This window comes from Apaloderma vittatum, unplaced genomic scaffold, assembly GCF_000703405.1.
Source record: "Apaloderma vittatum isolate BGI_N311 unplaced genomic scaffold, ASM70340v1 scaffold19811, whole genome shotgun sequence".
In the NCBI taxonomy this organism is placed as follows: domain Eukaryota; kingdom Metazoa; phylum Chordata; class Aves; order Trogoniformes; family Trogonidae; genus Apaloderma; species Apaloderma vittatum.
The window spans coordinates 16,467-38,082 of record NW_009701020.1 but is presented as its reverse complement, the minus strand read 5'-3'; the positions used below and the strand labels follow the sequence as shown (position 1 = coordinate 38,082).

Genomic DNA, 21,616 nt, shown 5'->3' with positions numbered 1-21,616 from the left:
CCTTTCACCCTATCAAAGCTCAGGAGGCATTAAACTGATTTTTACATCTTTCTTTCAAAACTTTCTCCTCCTTCCTCCACTGATTTTTGTTAGGCATTATCCAATCACACGCAGCCTTGGCTACATAGTCCCCTTGGTCTTTACACAAAATGTACAATCCTCTCAATTTTAATCTTAAATCTGCTCTGTATACAAAATCTCTGTGCAGGCTATTAGTTATCCAGTTCTCTATCTGTTGCTATATCCTGTGTTTCATGCTTCTCAGTTTCTTTTTCACTTTCTTAGGATGGTATTCAACTCAACAATTTTTACGTTCCAAGTTAACAACAAGTCTAAGCTAGATGTCTAGTCTTCCTCTATAACCAACAGACAGACATGGACAGATTCAGAGTGTAATTCATCTCACCTCCCTAAGATGCTAACTTCAGGATAGAAGAAGTCATGGTCTGTAAATGTCTATCTGTTGTTCTCATCATTAGCCATAAAAGCACGACAACCATAGTCCAGCTATTTAGTTGTTAGATGGCTAAGTCAAATGAGAAGAACTGAGATTCTAGAATTTAATCATATGGCCAGGTGTAATGGCATAATCTCCTTCTTAGTCAGAGTGATTCATCTCTTCAAATCCTTAAATTAACTCCCCATGTGTTGCCTGATCTAGTCGAGAGGTCGTGTCCCTGGTGACAGGGAGGCTGGATTAAAATGATCTCTAAGGTCCCTCCCAGTCTAGGGAGGCCATTCTATTAAAAAAAAAAAAACACATTTCCCTGCTTTCTGCATCAAATATTTGTTTCCTGCTACCTTCTAGCCTTTACAGAATTCTGTCTCTGACTCATTTCTTCCTTTCCCTTCACCCACCTAAGCCTCCTTGTGATAAGTTGACCTGTCTTTGCCATACCAGAAAACAAGGGAGAAAAAAAACAGTCGCTCACAATTCAACACTACGCAGAAAAGAATATCTCACAAAATTTTGTTGAAAAGAAATTACACAAAATTCTGTTTGGAGGCTGAAAGTAGAATTCACATTTATTGCAAGCAATAAAGCTATCTTTATTTACATTTTTAATTTTTGAAAAAGAAGACGATTATTCCTCTGTAGCCAATTAAGTTGAATCTGGCTGGAAGTACTCTGTCCAGCTCTGAGTACAACATCTAAGGTGCAAAGAAACCAAAGCAAGTAGAGAGGAGCAAAATGATAAGAGGTTTGGAAAACATGATCAAGAGTAGGTTGAAGGAAATGGGTTTGTTTAGTCTAGAAAACAGAAGACAGAAAGAGGAAATGACAATACACTTCAAATATGAAGGCCTGTTACAGTGGACAGTGATCAACTGCTTTCCTGGTTAACTAGGTAAAAGAAAAGAAGCCCGTAGCTTCATTAGCCTGAAGAAACCCTTAGATGAAATGTGAGGCAAAGCTTGCCAGCTGTTAGGGTAGTAAGCACTGAAGCAGATTAACCAGGGAGAATGTAGAGACTTTTACGGATAGGGTAGCCAAACATCTTTAGAAATCATCTAAGCAGAGCTGACTTCTTCAGATCACAGAGACAGAGAAGATGACCACTTTGTGGTTTACATGCCAGTGGTTTCTGTAAGGAAGTACGACACCTCCTTACTCGGGGAACAGGCCTCCAGGTAGTTCATGCACTGAAATGCAGAACTGCTGGGTGCAGGGACAGGAATATATTATTAGACTCCCATAAGCCACATTTAGCGAATCTGAAGAGGAGAGCAGTGCTTCTCAGCTCAAAAGGAAATGAAGGAGTCAGTTCAGACTCAGCTCCACGAAAAGCAGCTGCTTTAATGGGAGATCCATTGGTTTATATTGGGTAAAACATAAAGCTCAAAAAGCCACACCCATTACATCAAAAGCACTAGCATGAAGTACACTTCACAACACAATCACAATCTTCACAACACTTCACAGTCCTTGGGATCCACACAGCAAGGAGAGAGGTAACTAAAAGTCACATCTATGAAACTGTATGCATGAGGAATGATTTGGAAACCTCGGGAAGCCACATCTTTCCCAGAGAGAAGGCTAGAAGAAAGAAAAATTAGTCTGTCCCAGAGAGTCTAAATTCTTTAAATAGTTTTGAGGTTTTCCCAAAAAATGTGTCCATAAACAATTAAAGGAATCCCAGATAACTGAAGCACAACTTATAACTGGATTGCTTAATACATAAGGAAACAAAACAGCCAGGTACTGTGAATTGCTCACCAGAGTGTTGTATGATTGTTGCTGCTTTCCGGACCTCATCTTGAGACCGACCATCTGTGACAACAACAAGTACCTTGGGAACACCTCGCCTCATGCCACTCTCCCAAGTCAGAACCTTTTCTTTGATAAATGTTAGGGCTTTGCCTGCAAGTGCACAATGAGCAAAGAATCAGTTGTATTATCCACAGGAGAAGAATCCATTACTTTATTTTGACAGGGCAACACTCAAACAGTAAAACAGAAGAACAAAATTCTTAATTCTTCAGCCATGCAATATTAGGATAATCAGGTAATTTCTGAAAATCTTTTCTCTTAAAGAAATAGAATTACTTCACAGAATTACCTGTCCTTGTGTTTCCTCCTCTGTACTGAATATTTTGAAGAGCTCCCAGAGCCTGAGCCTTGTCATCAAATGTATTCAGTTTAAATTCAGATTTTGCCTCATCACTGTACTGCACAAATGAAACCTGAAATGGAATATATCACAGTGCTCAATCTCAAACCTCCAAGTTTAGACCAACTCTATCCATTGAAATATGTATTGTGGTATATTAGTAAGCATTAAATAACTGAAAAATCTTTTTCCTACTATTATACACACATATACATATTTGCATACACAGATATCACAGTAATGTGCACACAACACTTTGTATGAAATGTAATATGACATTAAATATATATGATTAAATTATTACTCTTACTACTATGCAGTATATATAGTGCCTATTCCATGCTTCTGAACAGTAGTATCTACAAAACCTCTTCCGTTTTTTTTTTAGGAAATACAAAAATAATTTAGTAATAAAGTTGGATATATACAAAATTGTGTACTCTCTCACCTTATATACTAGAATACGATTACTGAATATTCATTCTAAAATCATCTTTAAATTTTAAATATATATATTTCATTTTGCTCCTTTTAATATTCTGTAAAATTGCGATGTTATAGTATACTAATTTGATGCTGAATAGGCATCTCTCTGTATGTATATATATGTACATTTATTGAAGGTAATTCCCCTTTAAAAATTATTAATATCCAATTCATAACCTGAGATTTTTTCAGCTATTTAAAGAGGTATGTGACTTAAATATTTTACTAAACATTAGTATTTACATGTCTGTCACCTATATTAGGCCTTCTCTATCTCTGGGCCAGGGAACCACATACATTTGCAGGAAAAAAAAATATAAGACAAACAAATGGAAAACTATCCAGTATATATTAGATCTAAAAAGGATAAAGAATGTCTGAGACAAAACAAAATATGAAGGATATCCCTTCCTTAAAAATTTCTAGAGAGTTAGAGATACAGAATCAAAGACCTAAAATTATGCCTAGAATATGAAAAGAAGTTCATGAGCAAAGTAAATAGTTTTTATAGTTACTGGGGAAACTCAGTCCCACAGTCTCCACCCACCCCCCCCAAAAAAAAATAAAAACTCCATCTTCTAATCAAGGAAAATGCATTGCACCTGCTGGTCATTGCAATGTCTTTGAAATATTTTATAAGAACACATTCCCTCACTTTCAAAGACAGTAAATATCTTTGACATAACTATGATCATCCCAGAAATCCTGAAAATCTATTCTTTATTTGCTCTTTAAAGATACATTAATTCATTAGAAGAACTAAGTTTCCACCTTTTCATACTTTCACTATGGCCATGGTGGAGTAGACCCATGATATCTTAGGACGAAATGAAGAGACTCTCAAAGGGATTCTGCCCAATTACTGCAGGGGGATTCTATGCAGCTCAACAAGACAAGGCTAATGACAAGCCAACTGGACTCTACACGCAAAAGACTCCTTCTTGCACGAAGAAATTAAAACATAACTCTCACTCAACAGCTCAGCCTGCGCCTCAGAACAGATTTCTGATATGACACGGACAAAACCTAGCATGTAACAAATAGGCAGTGGGCCGGCTGTTGATGCCCTGTACAGAGACAACCATAGACTGACCATACATCACCCCAGTTTGGAGAATTCCCACACGCTACAGCTTTTTTCTTTCAGAATAGTAACCTCTTAGGACAGGGTGGATTCTCTTTGTATTTGCAGAATGACTAATCTATCTCATAAATAGTTATACATACACACACACACCTACACATGATTGTAAAACAATCAAATATGACAATCTAATACGACATCTAATATGTCTAAATATGACAGCATACTGAAAGGAAAATCAGATGTAACTTCAGTAATTCAGCTTCATCTTCAGTTTCCCTCCAAAACCTACCCTCCAAAATGAAAATAACAGACCTACCTGGATGCCAGCAGGATTAATCAAGTCAAAGGCCCCTACTGTATTAAAAACAAATTTCACTACTTTGTTGAAGTTATCATCACCAATACTCCAGGAAGCATCAGTCAAGAATACTATGTCTGCTTTCGCACCTCTGCATACTGAAAGATCAAGAAAAGGAACACTTAAAGCACATCAGTCCTATCACTGTTAAATAAAGAGCATTGCTTGAAAATCTGAAACTCAAGAATGACAAATATTTAGCAAACTTCTGCTACCACACAGAGAGGTAGCTAATGCAGACTTGCAGTTTAAATTTATGAAAAGTAGAATTAAACTCTAAAGCAATGCATCGACTACATAAAAATACTAAACAAATCTACAAATAAACATACCATCTCGAGCTGGAGGGATCGTGGGAGGTGGAGGAGGTGTAGGTGGTGGAGTTGGCGCCTCTGTAGGTTTGAGGACTGAAAAAAATTTAATAATTTTTTTTACTCCATATAAATTAATTAAAGGAAAAATCTCTAGTTTATGTATTATATCACCACACAGAAAAATTCTAATCTTTTCTCACTAGTCTAAACAATGTATAATTGGCAAGGAAAGATTTCTTATGTTGAAAGGGTAATGAGATTATATGTATTGGTAAAACAAAGGTACATGATTTCATTACGAAAGGAACACTTTTTCATGAGCTGAGTAACACTGCACTCTGAAAATGCAACCATTTTTCATCCAAATCCTAGAAAGTGTTTGGTTTGAAGAAGAGTATAAGAATTTTTCTATTCCTCATAAAGTCCAGTTGACAGCACACTGAGAGAAAGATGAAAGAAGATCACATAAAAGAGATATTGAAAACTATTTAGGAGTAAGATAAGTTTTGCAGCCAAAACAAGACAAGTTCTATAGCCAAAACTTAACATTCACAGTATCTGTTATCTACCTGTATGCTCCCTCATAGAGACTGGAGGTCCCTCAAGGTTAGGGGTCTGAACAAAGACGGTGGCATTGTATTCTGTGTCTGGTGAGAGGCCAGTAAAACAATGGCTCGTTTCTGATCCGCGTACTGTGATTTCCTGTCCTCTGGAACCTGTCAAAAAAAGCATAATGGAAAATAAGTTAGAACCTACCATTTCTCTTTCAGTATGTGTACAAATAAGTGTAGAAATTGGAGACGTCTTGAGAGGAGATTGGAGAGGATAGGACAGCAGTCTTATTTGTGTCCCACAAAAGCCTTTCCAGACTAAGATTATATTGTGATTATGCACATTGAAGCATATTGGAGAGTAACATTGCAGTGTACATGTAACCAATGCAGCTAGCAGATTCCCACTAATGACAGTTAATGTGACAATAAGCAGCACTCCCTCTTTACAGCTTGTTCACCACTCTAGAAAAACAGGTTATGTTCAGCGCTTCAAAGCTCAATCAGATGTATCTTGGCTTCTCATGGATTCTTGTTACTATCCCAAATAACTGGTGCTGTCACTGAAATAAGACACTTACGTTTCCAGAAAAAGAAAAAAAAAAGAATTCACTTACCATCAGCTGGGTTTAGCTTCAGTCTGTAGGAAGTTGCTGACCGATGAGGCGACCATCGGATACAGAAAGTATCCCAACCCACTTTGTAACTTGTTAGGTCAGTGACATTCAAATACACTGTGAATAGAGAAACATAAATTGATCTTTGAAAAATCATATGTAATGGATGAAGCACATGAAAATAAAAATTATATTAGCAGTGCTGGTCCAGAGCCCAATTATTTAAAACACTCACAGAAGGAAAGAGCAGTTCTAGTCACATCTCTTCATTTTCTGTTACATCCTAGAGATCCCATCCTGATTATTCACAAACGCCCAAAGTCTGATACCCTTCTTGTATCAAGTAGAAAACCATTATATGAGTTTTTACAGGAAGTTGAATCCTTTATAAAATAAGAAACTTCCAAATACTGGAATCTAACTGATATACACAGCAGTATGAAAAGAATGTACTGAGTCAGTCAGTTGAGCATAGCGCTACCAACGCTAAGGTCACGGGTTCGATTCCTGTTCGGTCCCCATGTGTTGCCTGATCTAGTCGAGAGGACGAGAGGTGGCGTCCCTGGTGGCAGAGAGGCTGGATTAAAATGATCTCTAAGGTCCCTTCCAGCTTAGGCCATTCTATGATTCTAAACAAAACTCAAGGTGTTTGATTCAGCTTAACTGAAAAAATTTTTTGAGGTTTCTTAGTTGAGGTCATCAGCAAAATCAGCTCGCTCCAAAGAGCTGAAGTTTCAATTGCTGTACATCCCTCTGTTATAAAAGCAGAGTAGCAAAATGCCTCAACCTGCTTAGCATCCGTATATTCTGTAGTACCTTGGAGACACTTAAAGACTGACTCCAACTAGAACTGATTTTATACCATTAATGATTACTTAAGATTTTATTTCCATTACTATTCCCAAACTTAGCATTTTAAGGTCTACATAATGGACAGATGACAAATATTCTCCTTGAGATGATACTCAGATTTTTCAAATAGCCAGTCATAAAAATTATCTCCTAATTAATGTTATTTCAGATCAGCATATGTATCTACCACGACTACAATAACATTATTTTGACTTACATGTAGTTCCTTGATCTGTCAAAGGTGTGCTCATTCCAGAATCATACTGGGCGTAAACATTTACATCATAAGTAGTACTGGGAGACAGATTATGCAAGGTGTAGGAAGTCACTTCTCCCACAAAAACCTCCATGGGCTCATTTGAACCTTGGATTGAAAGGAAGCATTAAGGAAGAATAGAGAGGGAAAGATTCGTGATTAAGTGAACTACAACATTATTCAAGTCATTAAGTGTTAATCTTGTTTTCTTCTAAAACAAAGCATCATAATTTCTTATATGTTAGCATATTAGACTGCTGCAAACAGAACATACACATAGCATTACAAGCTGTTGTGCAATGTTTGTGTTTATAGAAAGATATGTATATTGTTCCACTGTTACATAAAACAAAGGTTCTGAAGGACATTAATAGCTAAATACCTGCCCAATACTCATCTCACCTACACAATTTCATATCCTCAGAAGCACAAGAGATGTTTGTTAAAAAGAGGAAAAAGAAGTCTGGTCCAGGACTTTCTCTAGTCATTGCACTAAATTTTAGCTACATAGTTCAATCTCTGTAATTTAATATATGGAACGCTGTGTTTCATAGTTTGTACTTCTTATACTATACTGATAATGGGACTTAAGCTTCCATCAAAATCAGTAAACAAAGGAAATAAATAAATTCTTTAACATAAACATTTCATGATCCATATGATTTCTATTTTGATTTCCCATTAGGCACTCACTATTCCAAAGGTTGTATGCTCAGAATGAACAGGCTTTCTTACCTATAGGTTTGTAAACAATTTTATAGCCAAGAACAGGGGATGGTGAAGGATCCCAGGAAACTCTGAATCGTGTATACCATTCGTCAGTTATATACATATTTTGAGGAGGAAGCAGGCCAACTAGAAAGAAAGAATAACATTCTAATTAGATTAATGACTGGTTTTCAACCTCTAGAAACTTAGATAGCAACTCTGTCAGGTAACAATCAAGTCAAAGATGTAATTAGTATAATGAAACCTTAACAATGTTGGCGTGCTCAAGGAATATGTGTCTTAAATTTAAAAAAAGAATTTACAATACTAAAACTAATTACCAGTTCTGCCATTTCCAGTCAGTTGTCCACCATCTCCATCTTCATACACAGCCACAACAGTAATTTTATATGGTGTATCTGATTGCAGGGGTTGTAGTATCACATTATTTCTTATCCCAGGAACTGTTGTCTATCACACAAAAGAAACAGGCAAACAAACTCACAGTCCTGTAACTGTTCAGTAATGTTATTAACTAAAACTAAAAATTTGGTTTGACACTTTGCACACTTTTTTTTATGTCCACTATAAAGTCATTTGGTATACCTTAAGCGTTATAGTCTGTATAAAATTATTAGTATTTGTTATTTTAAATTATAAAACACTGTATTCAGCACAAGAAGATAAATCAAATGAACTCTCCAGTCCCTATCCTCACATCAGATTGGATGCTGCAGCTCCTCACCAAGATTTCAGTACTGTTCCCTCAAAGAAAGGAAAAAGTTATGATGATGTGTTTGTAGACAGAAAATAAAAGAGGAAAAAGTTCCTAAAATGGGGTCTGAAGTTGAAATCATTCACACTACCCATCAGTTTAATTTCATTATCCTCATCTTAGGATATTATTTTCTTGGCAGAAACAGCAGTTAGTCTGAGAAGGAAGTATTAAATATTTTGACGTGAAAATGTGTCTGTTTATTTATCTCCTCAACTTCCTGGTGAAGCCATGCACTGTTGCACCCTTCCAATGAAAAAGCAGGTATAATCCAAAAAGCAGGTATAATCCAAAAAGTGATGTTGCTCCATAAAGTGACCATAAACCACTAATATCATGGAAAGTATCTTCAGGAATCTATCTCAAAAAACACATCCCAGTCATTACATTTTCCATTGTTGCTTGACAAAAAAAAAATCAGTTGTTTTAGACTTGTTATTTTTATGAGAAGTCCAGTATTTTCTTCAGAGAAGATATATATGTGTCCTGATTAACAGGGAAATTTTCAACCACTGAATTTTCAGCATGCCTTACACAATATAAAAGCAGTAATAGCATTTAAATAGCATTCTATACATGTTACATTTTGACTGGTGGCAATCAGTAGGAATTCTGCCATTCACCTCTGTAGGATCTGAGTGTGACTTTGCTCTGAATGCTCAGAGAATTTTATAAGCTTCACATTAACTTATGCTATCATTAAGTTGCAGGAAATGAAACACAAACATTTACAATTCAAACTGAACTTTAAAAAAGCAAGTTAGGTGCTGAATCAAAGTTACTATTGCTTTCTTATTAAACTTTGCCAACTCTCTTCAATTTATAAAATGCAGACTTATGTTTATTCTGTATCTTAGCACACTGACCATAATGAATAGAGTACGAAGTAATAGATGGCTATTCACTGTACCACAACATTCAAATCAAATGTGAGGAAATAGGCTCTGATTAATGTGATTCACATATTTAACATTGTTTTATACACAAGTTAGTTCATTAAAGCATATATATTCTACAACTTTTTTTTAAAAATGGATGTTTCGTACAAACCATGGCTTCTCAGCATTGACAACAATGACCAAAGAACTATGTAAAATGTACTACATGTAGAACAGATATCTTTGTTTTTCCATAGCTTAAAGAGTCAACTGAGAACATCTCAGTGTTTACTAATAAATTACAGAACTTACATATTCATCAATAGGGTCTCCCACAGTCGGTGAATAAATGATTCTGTACTGCTGGACAGGCCCATCAGCATGGTCCCATTGTACAGAAAGGCTGTTTGTGGTTTCATCGAACACTCTCACATTCCTTGGACCACTGCGAGGCACTAAAGAAAGAAAATACAGAAGGTTGTGTGGAGCATGATTCTTCCAGTTCAGTATCACTCTTACAGATTCAAATGCTGCCCTGAAGTGAAAGCTAAGGGCCCTCCCTGAAATCCTGAATAAAGATATATACAGATAGCAAAAAGAAGTGGACTGTTTTTGCCATATACAGATTCTTCACACCTTATTCCTAGAATGAATTCTAAAGAAGTCAAGTATAAGCCAATCAAGATCCCACAGACCGAGTTGTAACAAGGAAGTTTTGGTGTTTAGGCATCTCCAGTAAAAATACAAACATCTGGGAAGGTTGACATATACAATTATCAAGTAAGACAGAGAACACAAAGCACTTTTTTTTTCTGTTGACAGTAGACTCAACCCATCTTAATGTGTGCTTTTTTTTTCCAAAAAAACAAATTGCTACTCATCTGTTTTGACATTTTAAAGAAAAGCTTTTAGAAGCTTAAACATTCTAAGTAGGCTTATTTCACTAGTGAAATTGGTGATTATGCAAGTACCACAACTGCCAGACAACATAGCACAAGCGCCCTTCCATGGATGACTATAATTGCCTCAGCCATGACTCAGGTGCGCTGATTTCTGAGTTACACTGAATGGCTTACGTTATTTGTGACTTTAACCTATTTTAAAAATTCACACACCATTTTTGACATATATTTCACAAAGCATGTACTGACTGCCTCTTACATGTTCTTCCCTGTGCTGGGCTCGGATTTCCTTCTCCATCTGCATACAGAGCTATAACATTTATTGAGTAGGCAGTGTCAGGAGTCAAGCGCTCCAGAGTCACATCACGAGTGTTGCCTGGCACCACAATCTGTAACAGAAAAGGCAGCTATATTAAAAAACCTTCAGTTTATACCATGTCTTTGTAGAATGAACAATTTGAATGAAATATAGAGAAATTAGGGAAATGACCACGCTGCACATTCTCCAAGAAAAATAAGTTTAAAATAACTAAATAATATTGACAAAAATCAAGAGAAGCTGAAAAAAAAAATTACAAGTACTTAAGGAGCTCTCATTCTGAAAACAGAATTGTTATTTTTTTCATTTTACATTAAAAAAACTTCAGAAAAGAAAAAAAAACCATTCAGAAATAGAAACCAAACCGGTAAATTCTGCCATGGTTTACTGACATATAAAGGACATTTTCTAACAGGTACTAATAGGTTCTCACGTGTAAAGATTCACTTAACAGACATAAATGATGCATTAAAAATTTTACACTTCCTTGCATAAAAACATATCCATCTGTACATGTACAATATGGATGTACATTTTGTGTGAGTCCATTCACAGGCTTTGGTCTAAAAGTTCACCTATTTCTACAGAAATCCAAAAGCTCTTACTTAAGATCTGGAAGGCAAATTTTTACTCATATCCAGACTTCATTGCTTACCAAGACCTCCTTAAACACTAATGATTTGGGGTAAACAGATGGTTCAGTGGTAAAATCACATCAGCTTGGCATCTGGTTTCATAATTAAACAATTCCTAATAAATATTTGTTGCTTCCTTCTTTCTTCTTTAAAAAAAAAAAAGTTAAAGGTTTTATTTTAACTCGTCTTTACCTGAAATATGATAAGGGATACTCAGTCCTCAATACTCAGGTTTAAATGGGAAAATCTTATTTCTTCTTTCTTCTTATTTCATCAAATTAAGCCTTTCTTTACAATGGACTACATTCTTGTAGACGTAGTGTTTTCAACAGGGGCACTCCAGGGCAGACAGTTGGCCTGAGTTTATTATTATTGTTCTACACACATTGAAGGAAGCAATATCCTCCCCACACTCTTAAGGAATAGTATAAAAACTAAATTACTTACAGATTCTGATGGCCTTGGGCCAGTCAGTGGAGAGTAATTAATTCTGTATTGCTGAACTGGACCTGGAGCAGGTTCCCATCGGACATTCATGCTGTTTGGTGTGGGATTGTAAACTTGAATGTTTCTTGGTGTTCCTCTCTCCACTAGATCAAGGATAATTTAAATTTTTTACCAAGTTGCTTACATTAAGTCCTAGTTCTGCTTGAATTTACAACAGTGCTCAAAGGAAGCTGAAAAGTGCAAGCTGAACAGCCCAAGATAAACATATTACCTTTGTTATCCCAAAATCTACAAACTTAGGAACCCATGTGACTAGTCTTTACAAATATCCCTCCCAGGCAGCCAAAGTACAGAGGTTTATGCTGCAAATTGAAAGTATGATCATATCGCTTTGTTACCCTATTATTGATCAGACAGATATGAAAAGTAGCCAGACTGCACATTTTAGCTCATGCTGACACTAGAAGCTTAAAATTCCTGGAAAATTTTAAGTATGTGGTAGGGACCTTAGTATAGATTAACACCAATATTTGCCGTTTAGCCACCAGTATGGCTACTGGAACTACAATTAAAATCATACTGTTGTGTGGAAGTAAACAGTAAGTTCACTCAACAACTAAGGGCTGAACTCGCCTCAGACTAGCAGACTGAAAGCCTCCACCTGAATAAACAAAGTAATTTTACAGAGCTGCAACCATAATCAAGCAGGTAAACAGAGTTTCTTAACACTTATGTTTTCACTTTGGGGAAAATAAACATCCATGTTTGATGCAAAATCAACTTCTAATTATCTGAGCCACTCACACAAAAAATCCTCACATTTTCTTGAAAGGAACTGTTTTACTTACAAGTTCTTCCGGTGTCAGAGACACGTCCACCATCCCCCTCTGGGAAAACTGGAACCACGGTTACAGTGTAAGGTGTGTTGGGTTCGAGAGTCCTCAAGATGACATAGTTTGTGTTTCCTGGTACTGTAGTCTATAAATTTAAAAAGAAAGGTAGGGGCATAGCATTTATACAAATATGCAAAAAGATTAATCACAGAATCATATAGTGATAGATGTTGGAGAGGACCTCTGGAGATCATCTAGTCCGACTTCCTTGACAGAGCAGATTCACCTAGAGCAGGTTGTACAGGATGGTGTCCAGGTGAGTTTTGAGTGTCTCCAGAGATGAAGACTCCACCACCTCTTCGGGCAGCCTGTTCCAGTGCTCTGACATCCTCACAGCAAAGAAGTTCCTCCGCATGTTTAGATGGAACTTCTTATGTTCACATTTGTGTCCATTACCTCTTGCCCCATCACTGGGCACCACTGAAAAGGGACTGGCCCCATCCTCCTGACACTCATCCTTCAAGTTTTATAAGCAATGATAAGATTCTCATTCAATCTTCTCTTCTCCAGACTAAAAACCCCAAGTTCCTCAACCTTTCTTCATAAGAAGATGTTCTAGTCCCCTAATCATCTTCATAGCCCTTTACTGTGCCCTCTCCAGCAGTTCTTTGTCCTTCTTCAACTTGGGAGCCCAGAGCAGCACACAGTACTCCAGATACAGCCTCACCAGGGCAGAATAGAGGGAGAGGATGACGTCCCTCAACCTGCTGGCCACACTCTACTTAATGCACCTCAGGATGCCACTGGCTGTCTTGAATATGAGGGCACATTGCTGGCTCATGGCCATCCTGTTGTGCACCTCCAACAGGACTCCTAGGTCTTTTTCCTCAGAGCTGCTTTCCAGCTACTCACCCTCCAACTTTTACTGATACATGGGGTTATTGATCCCTAAGTGCAGGACTCTACACTTGTCCTTGTTGAATTTAGTAGGATTACTCTTTGTCCAACTCTCCAGCCTATACAGGTCATGCTGTATGGCAGCGCAGTCTTTTGGTGTTAAGCTATTTTGCACCTTCCTTACAGCTCCACCACATCCCATTTCTAGACTGGATGTGGTAAAAACTTTACAAAACGTGAAGCTTGAAGTAACAGCGTTCATGGTACATTCTGGAACTGCCTTTCAGGAAGGTTCTGTATTGGACTTAACAAAAACTGTCCTCTCCTACACAATCCCTTACAGCTATTGTCACTTTTGGGTCCAGAGATTCTTTTACTAATAACAGTAGCAGAATCTGCAGCGATCTCTTTAATGACTTTTACTATTTAGCAGTTCTTACTATTTAGCAGCTCTGAAACATTAAAAGGTCACTTTCTAAATCAAAAAAAATAACATTACATAATACTACAATATGCTAATGAGAAGATAATGAGCAGCTCATGTCAGAAAGTAAAACACAGCATTTAAGAACATTTATCATCACTAGCTCTTTAGATGCTGTTGAAAGAGTGGCAATTCAGGCACTACTCATTTCATAGGTGCATCAAATTGACCAGATATGGTAAAAGAAACACAAATGGGAAAGAATATTTTCCCGGTCCGCAACAAAGGTTCCTATTGTTAAGACTTTTTTAGCCATTTAGCAATTAAGTAATTTTTTCACCTCTGTGGATTTTCCCCTTCTCACTAATATCATCCAGGCTGACTACCTGCAATCACATGACTTCTTAGCAGTAAAACTGAGTGGAAATGCTGACTTTACAGCCTTTTGTACACCTGAAGTCAGCTTTACATTCACACCCAAGACCCAAAGAATAAACAGACAAAACATTGCATGCAGTATTAAATCCTTGTGCTAAGAACTAATCACCAAAGGTCTACTATGTAAAACCAAATATTTGTAATACGTATGGGAGTAGCTGACTTTTATGGAGGTGCTCTGCATTTTCTCCGGGGTAGCTACGAAAAGAAAAAAAGCCACTGCAAAGGCAAAGACCCACTTTACTCAGCAGTATTTCTCTCACACTATGAACTGCAATTTATCTGAGTTAGTGAGATCCACACAGAGTATTTACCATTTCTTCTGCACCTCCAGCTGTAGGTCCATAAAACACTTTATACTGACGAGGACTTCCTTCTGCATGGTCCCATCGAATGTTCAGAGTACTGGTGGTTGGGTCATAAACTAGCAAGTTCTTCACAGTAGTGAGAGGTTCTGAAAGAGATCAGTGAGTTGTTAGAAATGTGGAAACACATCCTCTCACCTGTGCTGTCAGATCATGTCTACGTAATGTATCATTAGGACATTTAAAACCCAACATGTTAGTAGCGCATATTAAATGTTATTTGTCTTTATTGATCAGAACATACCAGTTCCATCCAACTGCATAAGAAATGCTAAACACTGAAATAAAAATTGCTTTCTGGACACTATTTTAAAATCCTATTATGCGTTCACTGGGATGGTTTTCTTCATTCCTCACCAAACACATTGCTATGTCTGACTTTCCATCACAGGCTCAAATGTAGCCTGTAGTACATTTTACAGTTAAATAATTAATTATTTTAAAATAGCAAATTGCTTTTTATGCCCGAAGTGCCTCTGGTAGCAAATCACTTAGTGCTTTCTATAGCAGGATCAAAACAATGCTATCAACATAAAATGGTAGAGTCTTAAAGTGCACATTGTAAAGATCAGTCTGTGAACTGAAAGTGCTGACAGGAAAATAGCAAACTTAGCAGCACACATATGAGTGTCACACACCTTCAGCTGCATTAGAGCTTTTACTAATTTGTGGCATGAGACAATTAAACGGGTTAAAATGAGGAAGAAGTTCCACAGTCGCATTAGTGTTTCTTTCAGCCTTAAAAGCTGGGCAGGATTTCTTATTTTAAATACTTGAAACCCAATAAAGGCAAAAATTACAGATATAGTTGTGATGAATTTCACCAAGGGAAATTTTCTCAGCTAGCTTGCAATAGATCAATATTGCTTCATACCTAGTAAGAAGGTTTCAAGAAGTTACTTACTGGTTCTGCCTCGTCCTGTCATTCGTCCCCCTTCACCATCTGCATATATTGATGACACAGTGATAGCATATGGTGTGTCAGGCTGCAGCTTCTGTATCACCACACTGTTCTGCCGCCCTCCAACCATAGTCTGCAGTAAAACAAAAAAAATTAAGTTCCTTTTATGCTTACTCTTATGGAGGAGAATGTCAGCATGATGCAAAGTGAAAAATGCTGATATATACCGCAATGCTCTTGTGATTGCAGTGACAGTGGACATTGATCAATAACAATGTTTAGTACATATTCATCTTAGCAAGTTTAGACAGAGTCCAATGACACAAAGTCAATATTCTTTAAGACCTCCAAACTTTTGCATAACCACAATTATACATCAGCTGCCAGTTCTGTGGCAGCACAAAGCTTGTTCTCTGCATTCCTCTGAATATATCAGGTTGAGACCAATGAGAGTCTTTTATTCATTTTGACAGTCTGCCAGTTGGGCTCTTTGTGCTCTACTCTCAGGTAGAATGTAAGCGTGGAATAAATTACAACACTCTGTAGATCTCTAACGTACATTTAGTGTGATATCAACACTGTCTGTCCTTGATTACAAAATTTTTACATCATTATACTTCAGCTTCCAAAGAGGTTAGAGTCTATAATCATTATACATCTTTCATTTAAATTTTTCTTTTACATATAATCCTGAGATCATAATCTCCACCAAGGAAAATGTTTACACTGCCCTAAGAAAAATATTTAGATTCTCAGCATTTGTGAATCATGAGTTTTTTTGTTTTTTATTGTGTGAAATTCCACTTGCTCAAGAGTCTACTTTGTACTTTTAAAAATACCTTCACATTTTCCAGCCTATTCAACTAATATGTCATAACACTTAAAAGCTATCGATAATAAGTGAGCATTTATCTGTCTTCACATTTCATAGAAGTAGATTATTTTTATCTACAAGGAAACCTTTTATTTTTACTCAAGTGTACAAAGATTAGTTCTTTCAGCATCCTGTCATGGCTGCCTCCATATTTCAGTAGCTTTTTGCCTTTCAAAACCTGAGCCTAAATAATCATTATGACCTCTGGAATTTGGTGTGCTGTTTTTGCAGAGCTGTCTTCAAATCACCTGTGGTTTCTTGGTCCTGAGGACATTAAACATCGGACAGAGCAATAAAAAACTTCTGAGGATTCAATTTTGAATATTTCAGTGAGGACACTGCTGCTATCTATCCAGCAACGTCAGTTTAATCAAATATCACAGTAACAAAAGAAGCAGACAAGGAATTACTATCATATGACTAAGAATTATTTGCACAGACATTAAAATGTCATGAACAGAGCATGAGTGTTCTGTGTGCTCTCCTCAAAAAGAGATGTCTTCTCCGACTGCCAGTGCTGGACTGTATCCAGTTGTGAATAATTAAGTCTATTAAGCCTATTCTTCACACAAATTTCAACAGAATGCCCATAACTGTTTTTGTACTCCAGTACCAGCAATTAATTAGAAGTATTAATTAACCTTACTGCTGTTTCTTATTCTTCAAGTGATGTCTCACTACAGTTGCATTCAACTACTCAATTCATTCCACAGTTTAGTAACGTCAACTCAAATGCAAGTTGCTTGGAAGATAATAAAAATGGATGCAGAAGTATCTGACTGATTCTAAAGTAAACATTCCTAGATACACTTAAGAACATGTGTGATCTCCAACTACAGGAGCAAGCTAAATGAGTGTGGTTTTCATCTGAGACTGTTCCTCTGAGTCATTTGGCAGTAACTACGACAGACTCCCACTGCAGAATAGGGCATTTTTAAGTAGCACACATTTGTGATAAACAAGCTCACTGAATTATCATTCCCAGGCTGCTGCGTAGGCTGCCAGTAGTCAACACAAGTCTTGCTGACGACGCAGGGAAAGCTGGCTGATCATATTGTACTGGTTCTCCCTATCATTACATCTGCTCAACCATATTAAAAGACACTAAAATAGCTTAAACACTTCCCTAGCATATGTTTTGCATGGATTTGGTTTTGCAACTGCCACTTCTGGGTGGTTATTCTGTCCTTAGTGCAGTAAAAAACAGTCTCAGCTGTCCACAGTATGTTCCACGGCAAAGTCCCTGTGATAGCATGTGAACTGCACTATGAAAAAAATGTAAAACTCTGGACTATGGAAGTAGTCACAGTAGTTCATATTATTGGTTGTTTTGATAACTTTATATCTGTGACTTGTAGTCTCACATACTGATTGACATGTTCCTCAACATACGTTAACTTTACTCTAGGTGTACCTATAGATTATGTGATTTTCAAGAAAAGAGACTGTATCTAAATTTACTTTTGCTTCATAAAGAGCATTCTATCTTGAATGCGAAAGAGGAAAAAGAAAAAGACGAGAATATATACTTACTCACTATAAATCCAAACCTTCACCTAAAAGGTGATAAATATACACTGTTGGTCTCTGAAAATAAATTATTCTAACAGATTACTTTTCAGACCTATTATTTAAGGTTGAATAACTATAGCACTTCAAAATGAGTTACCGACTGTTCAGGGCCATCCCCACTGATAGGCTGGTAGATGATCCTGTATCTCTGCACTCGACCACTGGCAGGATCCCACTTCACAGTCAAACTGTGTGAAGTTGCATTATACACCTGAAGATTTCGTGGGCCACTCTTTGGGGCTGAGAAATGTAATAAAGAAAAGAAGAAATATGCAATTTAAACAAAGAGCTGGGACAAACACCTCATTCATACTCTCAGGGCTGCATGAACATCTGACCAAGAGCAGAATGTGTTAAGTACAAGACAACATAAACTGTAATGTTTGTAAAATAATAAACATGTGGTAATCAAGTGTTTACTATTCTTCCAAATAGACAATAATATTAATTAAATTATCTCAGGTTTTTAATGTCAACTTTTCTCACAGTTTAGAAAAAGACAGCTCTGGGTTTTCTTTAATAATACCATACCTGGAAATTCAGATTCTTACCTTGGGTGGTGATAGGTACCAAGGGTACTAGAAAAAAGTAGAAAGATTTTTCAGATTACTTGTATTCTTGAAGGCATATGTCTTCAGATTTAATAACTATAGACAACAATATGCAGGAACCATTTATTTACTTACATGTTCGTTCACTGCCAATAAGGTCATCACTTTCTGATTCATCAGGATAGATGGCAGTAACTGACACATCATACAATGTATCTGGATTCAAATTTTCAAACACCAAACTATTCTCATCCCCATTTAAGATTGTCTTGCGGAGAAATTAAAAAAAAAAAAAGGTAAAAAATACATAAAATCGAAACCAAACAAACCAAAACAAATAAACAGAGAGTGTGATATTACTGAGTAACTTGTTAGCCAGTAACATCAATACAAGTGGCTGTACCTATGTATTCTACACCTTCCCACCCCCGGAGGCATTCAAGGTCAGGCTTGATCTAGTTAAGGATGTCCCTGCTCACTGCAGAGGAATTGGACTAGACAACCTCCAAATGCCTCTTGCCACCTAATGCATTCTATGATTCTATGATTCTCAGAGAATTTCTGTTGAGAACAACAAGAGGGCTTGGAGGTTATAGACCATTTATTAATTACATTTCTGACTTTAAAAATACACCCTCTGAGTGACTTCCCACAAACTCTTATGGTGTCCACCGATTCTTACCTCCTGTTTTTCTGGTCTTCCATAGGGGCCCCATGTTATTCTGTACAGAGAGACATCTGATGCTCCATGATCCCAAGTTCCTCTAAAACTATTTGTGGTTATATCTGTGATTCTAAGATTGACTGGTGCTGGCACAGGCTCTATTATGAAAAAATAAAAAGAATTCCACAAAGTGTAACTACAAAATAAATATAGATAAACCAAGAAATTTCTTAGACAAATAATTCAAGATTACATAGAAGATGCATTTCTCAGTTATCATATTTCTAACAACTGCAGTAAAATGCTGTAGTATAACTCAGACCACCTACACTAAGCAAGTCATCCTTCATAAGGTCACATCACCAGGTCATCATCTGATAAAACAGACTTAGCTCTGCTGACCTCAGCAGAGGTCACACTTCACATGCCTGCTCACAACAACTGAAGTACTAGATATTACATGTTAGAGTCAGAAGGAGTGATTATGAACCCCCACGCACAGAGGTTAAGCTCCTGCATGAGTTCCTTCCAGATCTTAAAATTCTTTATATAAGCCAAAAAAGTCATGACTGAATTACATCACTTATCTAGAAAGAATTCACAAAGGTTAACTGTAGGTTTGGGAGGCAAAATATTATAGCTACTGAGAGAAAAAAAAAAACAAGTAAATAGGTAAAACCAGAGAATTAAACTAAAATTAATTTATTTGGCAGAGCTTTCCTCTTTTTCCTTACACACACATTCACACAAAATCACAGCTATAGAAGAAAGGTTAGCACAAAAGCAAGAAAAATACCTCACAAATATTTTTAAATACACCAGGCTATGAAATGGAAACTTCCAAAGAAAAAAATAAGAGAGAGAGCCTGCGCATGTTTTTTTTTCTCTCTTTTTCACATCAGAGCAAGAGGCAGCGATAAGGTAACATTGCTCATTTCTATTCTAGCTCTTCTAGTTAGCTGTCTTCTTAAATCATAAGCTTAGATCAGGATGAGGGTTTCCATGGTACCAGCTTTCTCCTTTCAGCCTGTCACCTTAGTTGTATGGAGATCAGCTCCTACTGTTTGTGCAACACCATTTCCTTGCCTTTGCTTGTTGAGATTGCTTAAATGCTGCCTTTTTACTTCTCTAAAAGTCCAGACTGGTTTAGCATTCCATGGTAAAAAAACCTCTCTTGCATCAGAAGCAATGTTGTGTCTCGCTAATCCTCTAGCATATGTCTCATCTTCCTACTCACTTTTCTAGATATCTGAACAGGCTTTCTAAATCTTTCCTCTGCCCTCATATTTTCTTAATAATTCTACCCCTACATTCCTCCTTCAGCCTCTAAACACAAATATTTTTTCTTCAGCTGCTGTTCTGTCACCTCTCTGAAGACTGCAAGCTCAGTGTTTACTGCAATAAGACACTGATCTCGTCTAAGAGTCCTAGGGATTATTATGTTGCAAATAATGTTACAAATGAAAGTAAAACATTTCTCAGATATATTAAATTACAGTTCGACCAAAACTCAGTAATATGTTGCAACACACATGACTTAAATAGAACATAAGGCAAAAATGATGACAACAAGGAATTAGGAAAACTTACGAGTGACAGCTTCTGCGTTTATTGGTAGGGATTCTCCTTCATCGTATACAGCAACAACTTTTATATTATACAGTGTTTGGGAGGAAAGGTCAGAGAGAGTAGTGCTGGTTTTTAGTCTATCGATTTCCACCTAAGAATAAAAATAGTGTCTCTGTCTTAAGAACTGTAAATTGCTCTATTTGTGACTCTGTGTCTGAATAAGTAGCAAAATTTCCCATACTGAAAAACAGAGTACTCCACACTAAATTTTATCACCTCACTACTGAGTGCTGTCTACTAACTCACTTGTAAAGCACATTATCTCAGATACTAGTACTACTTGTTGATTTTTCACTGTCTTATTCTTTTGGAAATGAGGATGAAGACTGCATCCCTACAACATTCTCATTCCCTTTCAAAAGAACCCACATTTAATCCTCCAAGAGCTGATTCATGTCTAGCAGTGCAACAATGGAAAGCTTGCAGACAACTCAAAGACATTGCTAACAGTGCTCATACACGTTCTGACAGTGGGCAAAGGGGCCAATATACCTTTATTCCACAACACTGCCTTCCTAATTGTAAGCTATTCTTAGAGTTTGGCAAGATAACACATAGGCAAAGAATAGAAATGGCTATTTATCTCCTGTCAGTTTGAGGATTTGTCCTCTCTGGAGGAGGAGGAAAAGGGGAGTACACAAAGATATCCATCTCACGCTTATTCAATTTCC

At 36.9% G+C, this 21,616-nt stretch overlaps 1 protein-coding gene across 1 annotated transcript in view; it reads right to left on the bottom strand.

Moving 5' to 3' along the window:
• Window positions 1-21,616, bottom strand: part of COL12A1 (collagen, type XII, alpha 1) — a 71,023-nt gene that overhangs the window by 34,023 nt on the left and 15,384 nt on the right. The window contains 20 exon segments of the mRNA XM_009879000.1: window positions 2,219-2,362; window positions 2,562-2,685; window positions 4,502-4,641; window positions 4,876-4,950; window positions 5,427-5,573; window positions 6,026-6,142; window positions 7,095-7,241; window positions 7,869-7,988; window positions 8,183-8,312; window positions 9,807-9,949; window positions 10,656-10,785; window positions 11,798-11,940; window positions 12,646-12,775; window positions 14,704-14,843; window positions 15,659-15,788; window positions 18,199-18,341; window positions 18,653-18,679; window positions 18,788-18,920; window positions 19,335-19,474; window positions 20,907-21,036. Of these exon segments, the coding sequence (XP_009877302.1) occupies window positions 2,219-2,362; window positions 2,562-2,685; window positions 4,502-4,641; window positions 4,876-4,950; window positions 5,427-5,573; window positions 6,026-6,142; window positions 7,095-7,241; window positions 7,869-7,988; window positions 8,183-8,312; window positions 9,807-9,949; window positions 10,656-10,785; window positions 11,798-11,940; window positions 12,646-12,775; window positions 14,704-14,843; window positions 15,659-15,788; window positions 18,199-18,341; window positions 18,653-18,679; window positions 18,788-18,920; window positions 19,335-19,474; window positions 20,907-21,036 (2,533 nt within the window).